The sequence below is a fragment of the Bombus vosnesenskii genome, unplaced genomic scaffold (assembly GCF_011952255.1).
Source record: "Bombus vosnesenskii isolate JDL3184/JDL3185 unplaced genomic scaffold, Bvos_JDL3184-5_v1.1 scf7180000013264, whole genome shotgun sequence".
Lineage (NCBI taxonomy): Eukaryota > Metazoa > Arthropoda > Insecta > Hymenoptera > Apidae > Bombus > Bombus vosnesenskii.
The window spans coordinates 8,743,349-8,760,221 of NW_022882924.1; the positions used below are offsets into that span (position 1 = coordinate 8,743,349).

General features: G+C 33.3%; 1 protein-coding gene across 3 annotated transcripts in view; it reads left to right on the forward strand.

Moving 5' to 3' along the window:
• Nucleotides 1-5,437: 5,437 nt before the first annotated feature.
• Nucleotides 5,438-16,873, forward strand: part of LOC117236800 — a 76,456-nt gene continuing 65,020 nt past the window's right edge. Inside the window, exons 1-2 of one of the 3 annotated variants that reach the window (XM_033500096.1) lie at nucleotides 13,362-13,482; nucleotides 13,943-14,094. Coding sequence is in view for 1 of the 3 variants with exons in the window: in XM_033500078.1 (XP_033355969.1) it covers nucleotides 5,642-5,732 (91 nt within the window). In the remaining 2 variants the exon portion in view is untranslated. Of the gene's footprint in view, nucleotides 5,733-13,357; nucleotides 13,483-13,942; nucleotides 14,095-16,873 lie in introns of those variants that run through there. The other 2 variants (XM_033500078.1, XM_033500087.1) reach the window with 2 other exon arrangements.

The window sequence follows — 16,873 nt, forward strand, 5'->3', positions numbered from 1 at the left end:
AAATCGAGAAAAATGAAAACTGCTTTCCTTGAAACGTTAATTATTACTATTTTTATAGTCTTTTACTTTTTTTTTCAAAAAGAAGGAAAAGGAAATATTACGACATGGTCCAACTTTCGAAACAACTTAACCGGATGATAGTCGCAACGGTTTAGATCTTTATCACAAACGGATGGAGTACTTTCAAGCGTGTACAAATTTTATTTATTGTACCGTAAAGAAGCGCACAGCGAGACGTTCCGCGTTATTGTCTACGATACATTTTACTATTTTTTGCTACGTGCGAAATCATTCGTATGAAAGTCGAAAGGATAGGATATCCTTTGCGTACAAATACTTTTTTATATGTACTAAACACATAGGTATTAGAATCTCATCTGTGGAATTGAATTCAATAGACTTTTCAACTTACAAGTCTTTTCTCTTACAAGAGATTTTCTACAAATAAGATTATGAAGTGATAGGAAAGTTTCTTGTTGGATATCAGAGTAGAAGTTACAGGAAATAAATGTGATAAGTCCATTTGTGTAGATTTTTCTTATTTTACTGCCATTCGATAGTTGAGAAGAGGAATAACATGTTGTAAATTCAAGTATGTATATGAGGGATTAAAATATTCCTATGTACATACATAACTCTTGTTTGTTATTTTAGAATTATTGTCCCGTCAATCAAATGTGTGACTCATATGATGTCGAAGATTTTGAGGCAGGAATTGCGTGAAAGGAACTTGAAAAGGAGCAAAAGCTCTAGATAACTAGGGGTCACGTTGTAAAATATTTAAAGAACTGGTCAGAATACGTTTGCTGTAGATTAAGTATGTGGCGACTAGCTGATATCTAATAGATTATGTCGCGACAAGCTGGCATCCAAGGCGATCCAATATCGTGTAGACAAGAATTTAAGAATATTTTTATCATTGTACATATTGAATAAGGTTTGTAATATCTATATCGTTAAATTAAAATTAGGGATACCTTTATTTGTTAATCAAAAGTCAGCTATTTTTGCGTCTATTAAACTACATTTCAAATAGGTACATTTTTATTCCTTCCGGTTATAAAGAATATCAATATATACTTACACATCTTTGTATGTGATTATTTGCATACAAATAGTGTTATTAAAAATGACAAATTGATCTAGCGCTATTAATCTAAGGTGCTATTATATCGCTGCAGAAGCAGATTATTTTCTATGGCACAATGGTTTTCCAAAATGATTTGATTAATGCAAATCAGGTTGAAGAACACTAGAGGGGCTGACGTAGTAGTATTTCGAGAAGATTCACATCTTAATTATATCAAGCTTTCTGTCGTACATTTTATTGTGCAACGTTGACTATTCTACGATTTATAATTCGAGACTCCGAAAGTGTCAGCGAAGATATAGAGCAAACTAAACGTAACGCGAGAACAAATGTCACGTATTCTCAAGCAACGTTGAAACCAGCTTAAATTGCGCCAGGATCTTCGCTGTCGAGTCATTAAGCGTCAATGAACACTTTTATAGCGTTCACTATGATTAATAAGTGGAACAGTTACCTGCTTCGTTCCACGTTCATTCTGGTTATGCATCTCATTGTAATACAGGACGCAAAAGACAATGGATTTTGATAAAACGGTGTTAAATATTAAAAATAAAATTAAATTATTAGAAGTCACTTATTTTATGATAAAATATTCTGCATCGTGCGAATTAACTTCGTATACGTATCTTGATAAGAATTTTAATGGACAAATTGTAAGCCAAATGTGAATTTGTAGCGTGAATTTGTTCCAATAAACTGTATTAATCGTGCATAAGTGGAGAAATTCATTTTTGTCAAATGAAATCAAAGTAACGTACAAAATTCAGTTGTATTAAATAATTTATGCTCGCAACTATTTGGCGAATTATTCAGTTTGTTGAGTGACTAGTTCGCTTTTTAATGAAATGAAACATTTAATGTACGGAAGTCGTTTTTCACTCCACTGTCAGAATTTTTCACATTAATTAAGATCATGGTCAAGTATAATACATTAACACCTTAATAATTGTGAAGGAACATGTTTGGGTGAAAGTGTAATTCGAAAGATCGCAGGCGATAGTAGGAATGAGGATCAACGATTTCTTAACTTCCTTTTGTGTTGCTAATTATATTGGAGATGTTTACTCTATTCAAGATTAGTGTTACGATATCAAGACACATTCACATAAGTATGCGAATTCATTTAGATCTATGAATGCAAATGAAAATAGACTAGCGTTAAAACAAGTTTTTCAATCGAGATACTTTTATCTTGCACGACATACAAAAATATAAATACATATAGGTATATGGAATTTATATATGTATATATGTAGATCATATATGTATTTAGATGAGGTCTCATCGCATATGTAACGATCAGTGTTATTTACACATTGATGAAAGATATTAGAACAAGCTCTAGGCCGAGCACGTAGGAATCGTAAAGTAGCTTCATTTACTTCTCATTTGCATGAAAAAAAATATCTACCCGTTGCCTCAGAACAGTACAGATTGTAACGGTGATGTGTTGCTTATGAGCTCGTAAAAATAAACGACTATAAAATTACATGTGTATAAATTCCCATTATTTTGACTTATTTCTTCCTATTCAGTTTCGAGCAGACTAAATCAAAATAAATTGCATTTATGTAACAAAAACAAACTTTTCTTTGAAAAATATTTTTACAAAGACAACAGAGCTATGTGGTCTTGCAAGGATTACATACATATGTAGTTGCGTTTTCACGTGAAAGAGTATGCATCAATGGAAGATCAATCGATTTCCATTGAGACGATGAGCACGAACGCGTGGTATTGCATCAGCGATTATCACACGAGCCCAGCTGTCGTGATGCAGTACCTACCAGTGCTGTTCCAGGTTTTTCTTTCTCACATCAATTTCACGCTATTTTTACAATTAGAATTATACGGCAGAACGTGCTGAGAATGTTCAGTCACAATGGAATAGGTATATGGCAACGATCAGAAATAATTTAAATGACATTTCATTATAGCGAAGATGTTTATATTGAAAATTATCAGTCAGAATTTGTTAGAAATATGTGAATTTCAACAATGCATTCTTCTGTGTATATGTATATATTTAAAAATATTTTTATAAAATATAAAATAACACGATGCATTTCCTTATGTATCTTAATATATCCCAATTTCTATAAGAAATGTAGAAAAGATAATTAAACTCGTATCTTGTATTAAAATAGATGAATTAATGAATATTAATTATATGCCTATTTTCTAGTATCCTAATAACCTTTAAATCATATTCCATCAGATAACTGACAATTGCGTAATATGGATATTAATTAGAGCTATGTTATAGTTCGATGCTACTGTAAGTTCAGGCCGGGTCTATTTGTCAAAGTAGCCAAAAAAGGAACGGATTTATCTCTTTTTCGGCTGCTGGCACGCTCGACCTGATCTCGAAACAACGGAATATACATGACGTTGATGCACGATCACGAAAGTGACCCGGGAATGCTGAGCGTTATGAGTTAGACTGGAGCACTCGTATCCGTGCGTTAGGCAATATAAAACGTATAGCACTCGGGAGGATCGTCGAGCCTTTCGAAACACACGAACGAATTATGTTCAACAAGCAAGGATAATAATCTCAGGCGCAATAATGTTCCATCTTGTGAACGACCGACAAGGTGCAACGGACAATGATTCAAACAACTTCAAGACTGTTCTTCTGCCGTAATTGTCGAATGTACTCCAGCGCGCGAGAAAAGTAAGAATCCAGGGGAATCTTGTATCATAAAAAGTGACACGCTGATTTTCAATGGCTTCTCGTATAAGTAGGCTAATAATAAGTTCCTGCTTGTTAAGAAAAACGCTGACAAATTAAGGTCGTGCGTGTTTGTTTCACATATAACATGGATTAAACGTTTTAAGACCTTAAAGACTATATAACGAGACGGCGTTTCTCTGAGGGAATAAAAAAATTCGAGAAGCACCAGGTCTGTGGTTTTCTTAACATCACATCGTTCATCTATTTCGTTACTACCAAATTACTGAAACAGATCTGTTGCTTTAATTATCCTTCTTGCAAAGTAAAAAGATGGGTTTATATTTATATATATATATAAAGTAATTAATATATATAGCATATATTAATAGTTCATTAATTATATAATTTGCAAATGAGTAATTATATCATTAGTTATTAAAAATAATCCTCGAATTTAATTACTTTATACTTCAAGAAACATATAAAAGAATCTTTAACATCAACGAAGCAGTTACATGTACATTTGATGTTTACTCGATTTAAGGAAGAATTTATTTCATCAAAAATTCCATAAATCTTGCTACTGTTACTATCAACTATATTAGTCCCTATGCATGTATATACAAAGTGGCGCGAACTATCTCTCAATAGAAACCGACTGTTACCGATTGGTACTCGGAAACGACAATATCGAAGATCGATTTCTCGTTTAAATAGATAATTTTGCCTCCTAACTAGCGTCGACGATCTAGCTAACGATATCACGAAAGCAAACGTGGAATGTTCGATCAAATCCTGAATCTTGTAACTTTAACCATAATTCATGTCCAGGCGAACTTAACGATCGATCAATGTGGCGGAGGTAGCACGATTGTTAGTATCTACGTATCCAGTAAAGCGATGATAAGTCGCATGAGCAGAGCGGGTATGTCAAACTGGTATAAACTGTTAAGAGAACGAAACAACGAAACCGCCTCTATTGAACTGTCAGACGCTTCGTTTGCATACTTTCTGTTATTTTTCCTGCACCATGTTTGCTAGTGTCTTATCAGTGAATTGTGGTGGTTTGTAACAGAGTTAGATATATCTGATTAGAAACATATACATAAACATGCGTGATTTTTAAGAATTACTAGAAAAATTTTGACAATATGACTCAATATTCAAATATGTGTTCATTTACTGCCAGAGGAAATGATACGATGAAATATTCCAGTTATATTTAATTTTACTGAAATAATACTCAATTGACTAATATTTTTTTTTAAACATGTATTTTTCTATTCAATATAGATAAAAGTAAATCAAGATAATTCAATACCAATATAAATGTAATGACATCAAATATAGATATGTGAAACTTTAGAAAAATAATGAATCATTACTAAAATTTTATTCATAAAAGATTGTTTTGCCTCCTTTAAAATAAATTCTGTATAGTCTACTAGTGAATGATAGATTCTTATCTACCCTGTGTTTATTCACTTATCACGTTGCCTGAAAATTCGTGCACAGCCAAACTAATACATTTTACGACAATAATTCTTCTACTATACACCACACTCCTGACGTATCAAAGAGTCGTGTAGAATCCCCCCTTCCAGAAGAAGTGCTTTCCTGCGCACCTATAAAACCAGTGAAAGCGCCTGCCGACCCTCCAGACTATCGCACAGTACGACAGCGGCAAGAGCTCTGCCGGCTACCGTCACGGCAGACTTATATTGTCAATTAACGATCTTTCACAATAAATCGGAAGTTTCATCAACGAAACTGAGAACATTCGGTTACGTGTCACTCACCGTTTCTCGTGTTTCGGTACCTTTAACACGCTCCCCAACTATTTGTGATTCGAGCGGCTTAGGTCAGGAGTGACAATGAAGATGATAGTTGCCAAAATTCTGATCGTCGTATCTTTGATTGGGACACAGGTGCTAGGATACCCTCCGCAAGGAAGACTCAGACCAGGTACGTGAACGAATTTCTTCTGCGATATTATGTGCAAATTGTTTAGTTTATTCATTTTTTGTATGTATAAATTAATGTCTGGTAATTTTAATTTCATATGAATTAAATATATTAGGAGTGTTGTATTTGAAGGCAATGAAGTTGAGTTAAAAGTTTCTTAACAACAAGTATGTGTTTTTGTGAAGACATAAAGTAAAGTGGTTTTTTTATAAGACACTTTCACGTGTAGATTTTCGTAGGAAATTATTTATAAACGAAACGATGTTGTAAAAGTATGTGCAGTAACTTTTAATACGTGCATATAGTGAATGCTGTGTAGCTACTTTGAACTGCCGCCTAAAATTGCTACTTATTGGTCACGAGACTGTGTGCAAGCGCTAACTTCAATGATTTCTTTCATATTTATGAATAAGAATAAAATGAACTGTGTTCATAAAGCACGGCAAGATATTTATCGCAATTTGACAAGTTAATTTCACCTATTTAACAAACTTCATTCACAGATCCTTATGGAAAAATTTCATAAGAGCACATACTTATCATGCGTATATTTTAAATTATTTTAACTCTACAAATAAAAATGCATTCTTTCCTTCATTTTATAATATTGTATCTACGGTTACACATATCTATTGATTATACTATTGCAAATAAAAATAAATTCATCTCATATATTATCTCTCACCATAAATTTTATCTCAACGTGTAAACTTAGCTGTAATAATATATTTGTCTTGGCTTGCCTCAACACTAATAGATACCAGCTAAATGAAGAACAATGAAAGTAAGAATATCTTGTAACTAAAATAACATAAATAGTATATATACCTGTACATACAAGAAATAATTTATTGTACGTTGCTTCGTGTCGGAAAATCTGATCTAATGCACACAGGCTGGTAGGCAAATCCTGTAAAGTTTACTACCTCTAATCGTTGCAATTAACTATCCAAGAGCGTTAATCTTCGCTGCTTTTCTTCTTTCTCTTTCCCTCTCATTTCTTTCCTCTCGTGTTCGGCTTTATTCCAGACAATTACAGCCCTACCCTTTTCCCATTCTTCGTTTCTCTTTTGCTCTCATGAAAGTAGAACACTTCCTTCTACAGATGCTAATCACGATAATCTCGTACAGTGAGCAGTCTCCACGATACGTGACAGCATTCAAAATTGTTACAGTAAAATTTCCGCGCAGGCATCACCTTTCCCTTCTTTGCCCTCTACCATTTTATTTTTTTTATACCGAACCTTGAACTCGCGTGCGCAATTTCTTGGAACGAAGCTAGAAATGTCCGTTGTTTTCTGACTACAGCATCTTATACGTAGAAATATCTTACTTGTATCATTTCTGTTTATAGAAAAATATTATTCATTCAATTTTATCAAATTTATGGTCAAATATTTTTTTCCATATATTTTATTCAAATATTATGTTAATCAGTAATTAGTATAATGTAATCGTACTAATAGAGTAATCAATTTTATTCGTTGTAACTAGATATTATTCTATTTTATTATCAATAAAATTATGGAAATTTAGAATTTTTAGATATTAAATAGTCGTTTTATTCTTAACGTGTAAATAAGATATTTAAATACCAACGGGTGACCGTGTCACGGTTTAATACAGCAATGTCGTATCCTTTAATGAAGCGTTAAAACTTTCTGTGCTCAGAAAATGTCAAAAGCATATATAAATTGTATTTACGCGTATTTACGTTGCTAGAAACGGATGATCATATTTTATTGAGAAGCCTCGTTGCTAATAGTGTCAGATTTCCATGATATTTTAGGAAGGTTTACATCTTGGCAACGTGCTTTTAATTGGCCTCGTAACCATGAGACGAAGGTTAAATATCCTTATGAGAATGTTTAGTTTATTATTCCTTAATAGGAGCCGTATATCGATTTGCTCATCAATACTCTTCGATTTCCCCTCTATAGGAACGTTAATTAATTGGTAATAATTGCAATTTTGCTCATTAATATTCTTCGATCTTCTCCGTTAGGAAGGTAAACTAATTAGTAGTAATTGCGATTTTGCAGATTATCTTCTATATGCATAATAAAATGTTTATTCTTGTTGTTTCTGTTTTTTGCAATATCAGTCTATTGATAATGTTCTTGAAGATATTTTCGCAGAATTGCTTTCTATTTATTATTTCTTTGGAATATTTTTTATATAATTATATAGACTGTTAAATGTAGATACATACATTGAAAGAAAAAAACAAATATCATTAATATACCTATAAGGAGGTTCAAAATTACATTTTTCACAAAAAAATATTGATTTTGAAATCTATTTTATTATCTAATATTAATTCGAGAATCTATCAAACACTTTTTATTTCTCCTAATAACCAGAACAAGCCTTTAAAAGCTTAGGCCCTTTCTTGATACACCCTATGTATCGCAATTTCATTGTTTTCAACGGTGTTATTTTCACCAGACAGTGTGACATTACGTAACATCTTTATATGAAACACAGGAACTTTCTTAAGACTTATGAAACTTATTTTAAGTTAACATGCAATTATGCATGACTTTCCACATGGAAACAAAACCTTCTCGTTAATCGTACTTCAGAAAAAGTTGGTATTTTTTATGCGGTATCTCTTAACATCATAAAACAGACTAATGCATTCAACATGTAGAACGTTCTATAGACTAAGACAAACGTTCGTATGTTGGATTTCCGGCTTCCTGCTTATCCTACACGTTTAATCTATCGAGAGCCTCCTTTAAGCTGACTGATAAGTCTCGCGTGTTCAGTTTAATACTGACTAGGAAATCATTGTGCGAGCCGAAGAAGTGATGCATTGTCCGTGAACAAGTTCCGTTGCCAGTTTCAAATAGCTAGGTACCACGATAACGATATAATCTATAGATACGAATAGGCAAAAACTGGCGAATACATTTTTTTCGAGAAAAGTTCTATTTAACGGCAAGGGTGCTGAGATTTATAAATTAACGTATAATAGATGGAAACTATACGAAGAGATTAGAGGAAAGAGACATAAGTTACATTTTTCGTTTTTCATATGAGAGTAATTTTAAAATTCAATACCTTAGCCAATCACATATTACCAAAAAATGTGTTTTTATCACATTTTTTTGTAAGGTTCTCTTCTGAAAAATATTTACATTAACGATATTAATTTTAAAAGTATTGGTTATTATATTTTAAATATTAGATATGCCATTAATTTCCATAAAATTTTATGAATTTTTTATCTATTGCTAAAAAGCTAGGTTCCTTTTGTGCATTGAATAGGTTGTTCCTCTTTTAACCTGTGTTATATTAAAGTATACCCTTCTATTAAATGACATGAAAGTCAGGAAATCAGCAAAATTGTACTTGCCATGTGTTTCTCCTATTTAAAACTTTATTTTACGAACATTCTACATCTATTTGCATCTATTATAAGCTCAGTAACGGGCATCGATGGAGAAACTGCATTACGATGATGTGAACGTGGAGCAACGAAGGATAATAAGAATAAGAATGACCCCATAAGCACGTTGATGTTGCGATCACGTGCGGCACATGATACCACGTGCTGGTGCACGTGCTGACTCTATAGCCAATGAACGGGAAAGAGAACCACGAAGAAAGAAAGAGAACCGTGTTTGTACACCTTTCCTCGTACGGGTTAATACCATCGAAGGAAAAGTGTGACCGAGTCTCGTGCACACGTCAGCCACTCGGCTCGATTCACGCGACCGGCTGTTCTGTCAATTAACCGCAGCGTCGTCTTCGCGACTCTTGTACAACACAGTCTGGTACGAGGCTATCATCAAACTCGTTTCGGATCGAGGGTCAAAGACGTGTATTTCTAGAAAAATACTTTCGAACAGTAATGTTGAGAATCATTTGAGAGACATTGATGGAATACGTTGTCACATAGCAAATTTTTTAAATTTTATGACATTCTTTCTCTAGTTAAAATTTCATGTAATCTATGTATTTAATTTGTATATATGCAGAGAATTTATTTATACTATCTTTGGATAGCATGGTGATGGATTTACAGGAATATATTTAATATCTTTCATTAAATCTTGCAAGACTTTTTACTAAGTATCGAACACATTTTTATAAATAAACTTCTTTGTTGCCAGAAGATAATAAAAAACTTTATAAAATGCAATTAAGTTTTCCCGGAACATTGTAATGAATTTCACGTAAAAACAAAATATAAAGAATGTATAAAGATATATAATATACGTTATATGATATATAATACGTAAATACCGAAATATAAAGAACATTCAAGTTATTCAGTATTTTAAATAATAATTCTAAATGAAGTTTCAACAGTAGCTACTATTGTATAACATGAGCCAATTAACTTCTGTCTGAATTTACCGCTTGTTTATAGATACGTATAATACTTCAAAGCTGCTTTCGCGTAAAACTAATTACATTCACGAAATATCAGTAAGACTTCTTTTCAAGTTTCGAGTACCTGTGTTTGGTAAACGTGTGATTGATTTGCAATCAATTACATACAAGGAACTGAATTAATGTGTCAAAGTGTATGTAACAACGCGTCGATCTAGTAAATTATTAGTGAAATCAAGCTACATAATTAATGCACGGAAGTGAATTCACCATATACGAGCCTTCAGCACGCTGGGTATGCAAATTTGCCATTATATACTATCTCTCACATACGACAGCTACAGTTCGCCAAGGTTATTAGCGTAGTAAGATACAGCGAGATTATCTCTAATTACTAATTCGTATATTATAATTCGTAATTTCATGTAATTTAAAAAAACTATCATTCATTTGCCATTTAATCGATAAAAGAAGCCTCAAATATCTTTTTTATGGATTATATTAATTTTATACGATAAGGCAAAATAGGAATAATATTTTTTTCTTACGATTCCTTGATCTTAAAGCATTACGTATCCAAATGAGTCAGATTCTGATTTTTACTAAACAGTGTTTCCATATTAATCAAATGAATCAACTTCTGTTTTTTATTTAAATAGTATTTGCACTATAACAAAGCTATAAAATTGCAACTTTCCTTTATATAGCACGAAGAATCAATTTATCTCTAGCATCTGTTTATGTAGAATTTCATCAAATACCATTGACGGATTAATTGGAAGTACGAGTTTTTAAATACAAAACCATTAAAACGGCAGCAGAACGAGGTTGTAGAAGGTGCATATCGTTAATTTCGCTACTGACACTCGCACTCGCTTATTAGATTTTACTTGCTCATACCGAGAGGATATATCCGCCCAGAAGTTTTGCAATTTACTTTTAATCTTTATTGAGCTGATACAGAAAGTTGAATGAGAAAGCAGCGGTATTCATGGCTAACGTTTACTTTCCAAAGCTGATCAAACGGTCATTTGCTGAAGTCATTTTATACTTGGATCTTGGACTGGAACGTAAGTCACCCACGTATTTAGGTCGAGTTCGATACGTCCGATGTATAGGATTGCAAATTTGCAAAGATCGTAGATCTATGCTGTCTGCTAGTGATGGGCTCAAGTATGTACATCGCAAGTATAATAGATTCGAACATCGACCGACTATATTCGAATCTTCTCTAACAATTTTGAAAAAGAAAAGCAGTAGATACATTCAAATAAACTCGAATCTAAACACGACAAATTAGAACCCACTATGAGTACTCTGGGAAATGAGGATATTCCGAAGCAGAATCCAACAGTGGACGAAGAAGTTCTAAACTTTATGAAGAAATCTTATTTTCATTAAAAATAATCTTTCTTGGTTATCAAATAGTCAACTTTGATTCGACTCGAATTCATAAGCACGTATATTGGAGTTGATCTCGTCGTTAGTGTCTACGGTTAATTACGCGTGTACTTTTTTCGAGGCAGCAATACCTGCAGCAATCTGAGAGACTGTCGTAACAACGCTATTCTTCCTGCTCGTGTTTTCGTGGTTCGAACATGATCTCGTACTCGAGGGATTTTTCAAATGCACGGCAATGCTAGAGAAATCTTAGCGACTTCTAGAAATGTAACGATTTAAACATCAACTTTCTATACTATAGCAAATGTACGACATATGTATCTCGTAGATTTGCAGAAAAAAGAACAAGTATGGTTTATTGTATCGAATGCCAGAACGAGACCCCAAAGGACTATGCGAATCGAATTCATTCGAGCAATCAACATCGTTAAGCAGTCGATATATTTTTACCGTGATTTATCGAGACTATAGTGGGGGTTAAACGTTAGGTTTGTCCCACCAGTTTACTAATATACTTTTTACTTTTCGCAAGTATGACACATTCTTTCTTGCCAATTATTAGGTCTGAATTGGCCCACTGTCGTTTATATTGCCGCGAGGTAACTCTGTTTCTTCTCTCTTCCCATTTTCGCTTGAGAAACTACCCTAAAGAACTTATTCTTAATTCCACGGTGGAAAGAAATCGTGGACATTGCGGAAGTTTGACTTTCTTGATTGGATTGCATCATTCGAGGTGACATTATGTATCGTTTTAAAGAAAATGATGAGAATTGGCAAAGTCCACACGAGTAGTTTCCTTTCATGAACGATGCAGAATATTGCTTTCGATTCTTATTATATAAACAAATTCTATGGTTCATTTACTAGAACTAGGAAACGTATTTTTCATAGTTTAGGAATTTAATATCGATGAGTTTACGAATTTGTATGGAATCCAAGCAGTGGTTACGTAAATTTAAATTGCAGTATAAAGGATGCGTGAATCATGGTGGATTTGGTATAATTTATGTTACATCGATGACCGCGAACTTTCTTTTTATTTGTAACTTTAACTTCAATTTACTTTCAAACATTTCTAAAACGGACTTACAAATAAGTAACAGGAAAATTGTTATTAAATTGTACGAACTCTATTATGTTCGTGTTAAGTAGAAGGTATATTATAGACGTTTCATGATATGAATTTTAGCTAGGATACTTTTAATTGAACAATATTTTCTAATATAACGATATTTCTGGAACGGCGTTCTCTAATCTAATACATTCTTATAAAATTTGCTATATTTGTATATATAATACGATGCGAGCCTAAAGTTACTTTTTGTTATTCCTTAAATTGAATGTTATTCGATAAAAGAACGCCGTTTACCGATCATTGTGTTACGACAATATCACAAATTCTCGTTAATGATTTTCGCCGTTGCTATATCGGTTCGTTCCTTCCATCGTAAACAATACGTATATTACGTATATTGCGTCGAAATCAAAACACGTTATCAAAGTATACGCAATATGTTTTTCACAGATCGTTCGTTTCCCGCCATATTCTATTCTATTCAGATCATGACAATAATTGAAGAAGGGTCTTACATACCATAATTTCGATTGTTCCACTGCATTCTCCTTAATTCCATCGCACGTTGGTGCTGGCAGTTAAAGGACACTTCGTCACCGAAACTTTACATTTTACACTTTGTAATCCGAAACCATTCATTGAATAAGTAACACCGAATAAATACAATGTTTTTGTCGCGAACAGAATCGAGCTGCACAAAACGTAAACATATCGAAATCGAGATGCCATTTCATACTGACGATAGTTATACCTGAGCGACGCAGATGGCGTGTCGTGACGAACATCCTCATACATACACTATAGTTTCACTCGACTACTTCAAGGTGATCGCGTAGTTTACACAGTCGAGCGAAACGTTCGAAGTGAAATGATTAGAAAATCCGTTGAGGAAAAACGTAACATATTACAAGAGGTTGTTTCGGCCATCGAGTAAGTAGATTAGCATTTAAAGTATATCACTTCGCCTATTGAACGACGATATTTCAGTCGAACGTAGCCTAACCCTTTCTTTACACGCGGCGCGCGGTATCCATTTCGTATTATCGCATATCTAAACGTACGCTTATACTACGATAAGTAAACTAGTTTTCTCCGATGTTTTCACGCACTTTATCACAGAAAGAGACTCGAAAGAATACATTCATGAGTCGGTATCACGTTCCAGCTCGAATATGTTCGATTCGAGTCATCGATCTGTATCGACCAGAATGATCAGTTGTTGCGTTTGTTAACGTACAAATTCGTCTTGATGAGCAGACAAAGTTTGTGAGTAAGTTTATTTGACAATTTTTCTGCAAAAATTCCGAATGCCGTAAGATATAATTTCTCCAGTATTACGTTATAATGAGTTTATCTTTGCACGATAATAATCTATCTGGTGTGTTTACAGAGAATGCAATCTTGCACATACGCGTTTCATTGGCAATGGATTTGTTTCTTTCCATTGTGCGATATTCGTTCCATCGATAGAGTGAAACACAAATACAGGCTCTCGCGAACAATTGAAATTTCAAGACCAACGTGCAGCAATCTAGCAACCAGGTAAATAATTAAATTAGTCAATTAAATGTTAAACGATTGAAGGAAGGAAAGGGAAGGGTAGTAGTGAAATAAGTAATTGTCTGGCATACAATATTACTTATACCTTAAACAGATCAAAATACTATAACCAATGCGTAAAAAGGAAAATATGTACATTTATTATTAAAAGACTGCATTATATGTTACATTTATAAAAAAAAAAAAAAAACGAAATTGTGGAAAAATAGATCTTCTTGCCATTCATCTTTCTCCTTTAACATATGTATATATAAAAGCAAGAAATTATTTAGATGGAATTACTTAAAGGATATTACTTGTTGCAACTGCATGAATAACCCTATATGTTAAAACTGAGTTATTAATGCTTTATAATTCTCTCATGACCGCACCTCGCAGGTTAAACACTGGATGCCCGTTTTTGTGAAAAAATTCTCACTTCTCACGCATTTCCTTCATCGTTTACGTCTTCATTGGTTATCCCCTTTCTATATTTCTCTATCTAACCTTTCTAAAGTAATACATACTATTAAGCAACCCTTTCTAAACTAATACTAATGTACTTTCTTATTTTTCTTAATCTTAAACCAACAGTATATTGCATTTAACTAAAATTAAACTAGACATACTACGTTAGTAACATTCTTTCTCATTACTGTTATTGCATAACATAATTGCAAACATCAATTTATCACTATCATTTGACTGTTTATCCAATAAAAATTCATAACACTTGCATAACATTATTAATTTCACCAAAGAAACAACAATGCTAATCTCGAGTTTGAACTAATTCTTTAAAAATTTGTCGAATTTTAAATATTCGTTATATTTAATATTAACGCAATAAAATGTAATATAACTTGTATTAACATTAAAACTACAGGCTTATACCACATACCTGGATATATTTATACATAAAACATCCAGATTAAAATGGTATAATGAGAATAATTAGATATATATAGTCATATTTCTATCTCAATAAAAGCCAATATTTTAACTTTGTCTAAAACACCTGCGTTCATCAGCCTGCATTCATGTCAGCTATCGTTCATAACTAACAAAAAAAGGAAAGATCAATGTTTCAGTAGCTATAGTGTTAAAGAAATATACCTTAATTACACGAAAGGTTAAGGCATTGCAACGGATGTTATTAATCCGATTGACAAGTGGCGCGAGCTTGGGCAGACCTGATTTCTGTTCTCCAGCTATAAAAGTGTCGATACCGTTGCTCCTTTATGCAGAATTCACGTGCACGAGAGCGTGGCAGTCGGTGCACTGTCCGATGCACGTGACGCGAAACACATTGCGCCGGGCATAGTCACGTGCACCAGCCAAGCACATTCTGTCTCTCTAAGGCAAGGGAACGTATGGATTTGCTGTCGCGTTCGTCGTGAACACAATGAAATATACATGAATCATACGAGACGTTCGTACTCGCGTCGTTTTTGGTCAAAAGACTTCGATACCTTTGTCTGGAATGGTCCGAAACTGACCATAGAAAAAGTCCAAAGAATACCGGCTAAAAAAAATATTCTTGGAACTTGCATATGTGTACGTAAGGAATATAAGTAAGGAATTGAACATAATAAGAAAGTTAAAAATAGTGTCTTAGAATTTTTAATGCCACTGGTAGTAATTTGTTAAATTGTACGATGTAAATTTAAAAATTATGATTTTCCAAAATTGGAAAGAAAGACATTTTTACAAGTACAGAAGTGAAACCTATATAGAGATTTATTTTGCTTATAAAATATCATAGACATAGTTTATAGAACATCTTTAAAACACCTACCAAATGTGATTAATTAGATTGCCTCTGTTTAATTTTTTATTAGGGGAAAACCTGTATAATAGCGCAAGATACAAAATTCATCGACGTCAGTATCTACAAGTTAAGCAAGCACGTGCTGCTTAACCATTTTTCAAGTGCACAGAGAGCTATGCACTTACGTAGTGTATACATATAGTCGAATAGGTAAAGTTGAAAGCCAGCTTATTTCGCATAAGTCAATGTCATATCTTGTAGCAAACAATAATGACGCTATTAAAGTGTCTTTTTTTCTCATCTATATATCTATGTAGCTTAGAGAAATAAATATGTTGATCATGCATATGCAGTTATACGAAAATTCTCGCACGTCTCGCTTGCAAACACGTATATTTTCATATATACCTAGTATTCGCATGATCAGGATTCTGAAATGATTAATATTGTCCGGTTTTCTAGGTCGACCTTAGTCTAAGCCTACATAAGTAATTACACTTATTGGCCACTTATAAGTTGCACGACACTTGACTCCTTGTTGGTCGGAATGCGGTCCTACTTTGCCGCCTTGAATTTAACGTTCTGTTAAAGACCGACTATTGGTTCATAAGTAACAGGTGCTGACACCCGCGTTTAAGACGGACCGAGTTAATATTCTAGTTTCTTACACCCAGCTAAATGGTGTCACATTGCAATCTTAGTGATTATTGGAATCCATCTAAGAGGAAATAATTAAAAATGATTTCACTTGAATAAAACGAACGATACCATAAACGTGACTAGCATTAAATTTATTGGTCATACCACTATGAAATCTTTTTATGGAGATCCAAATTGCTCTAATAAAAGAAAAAATTCTCTGCTACGTCACGCAATTAAAATTGAATTATTAAGGGATATATAGGTAGAACGTAGATAGAGTAAATAAGTACATATATTGATATAAAAACTTTGAGAGACTGCTTGGAGGTCCATTATAAGGAAAAAGAGTGACACGAGCATAAATCAGAT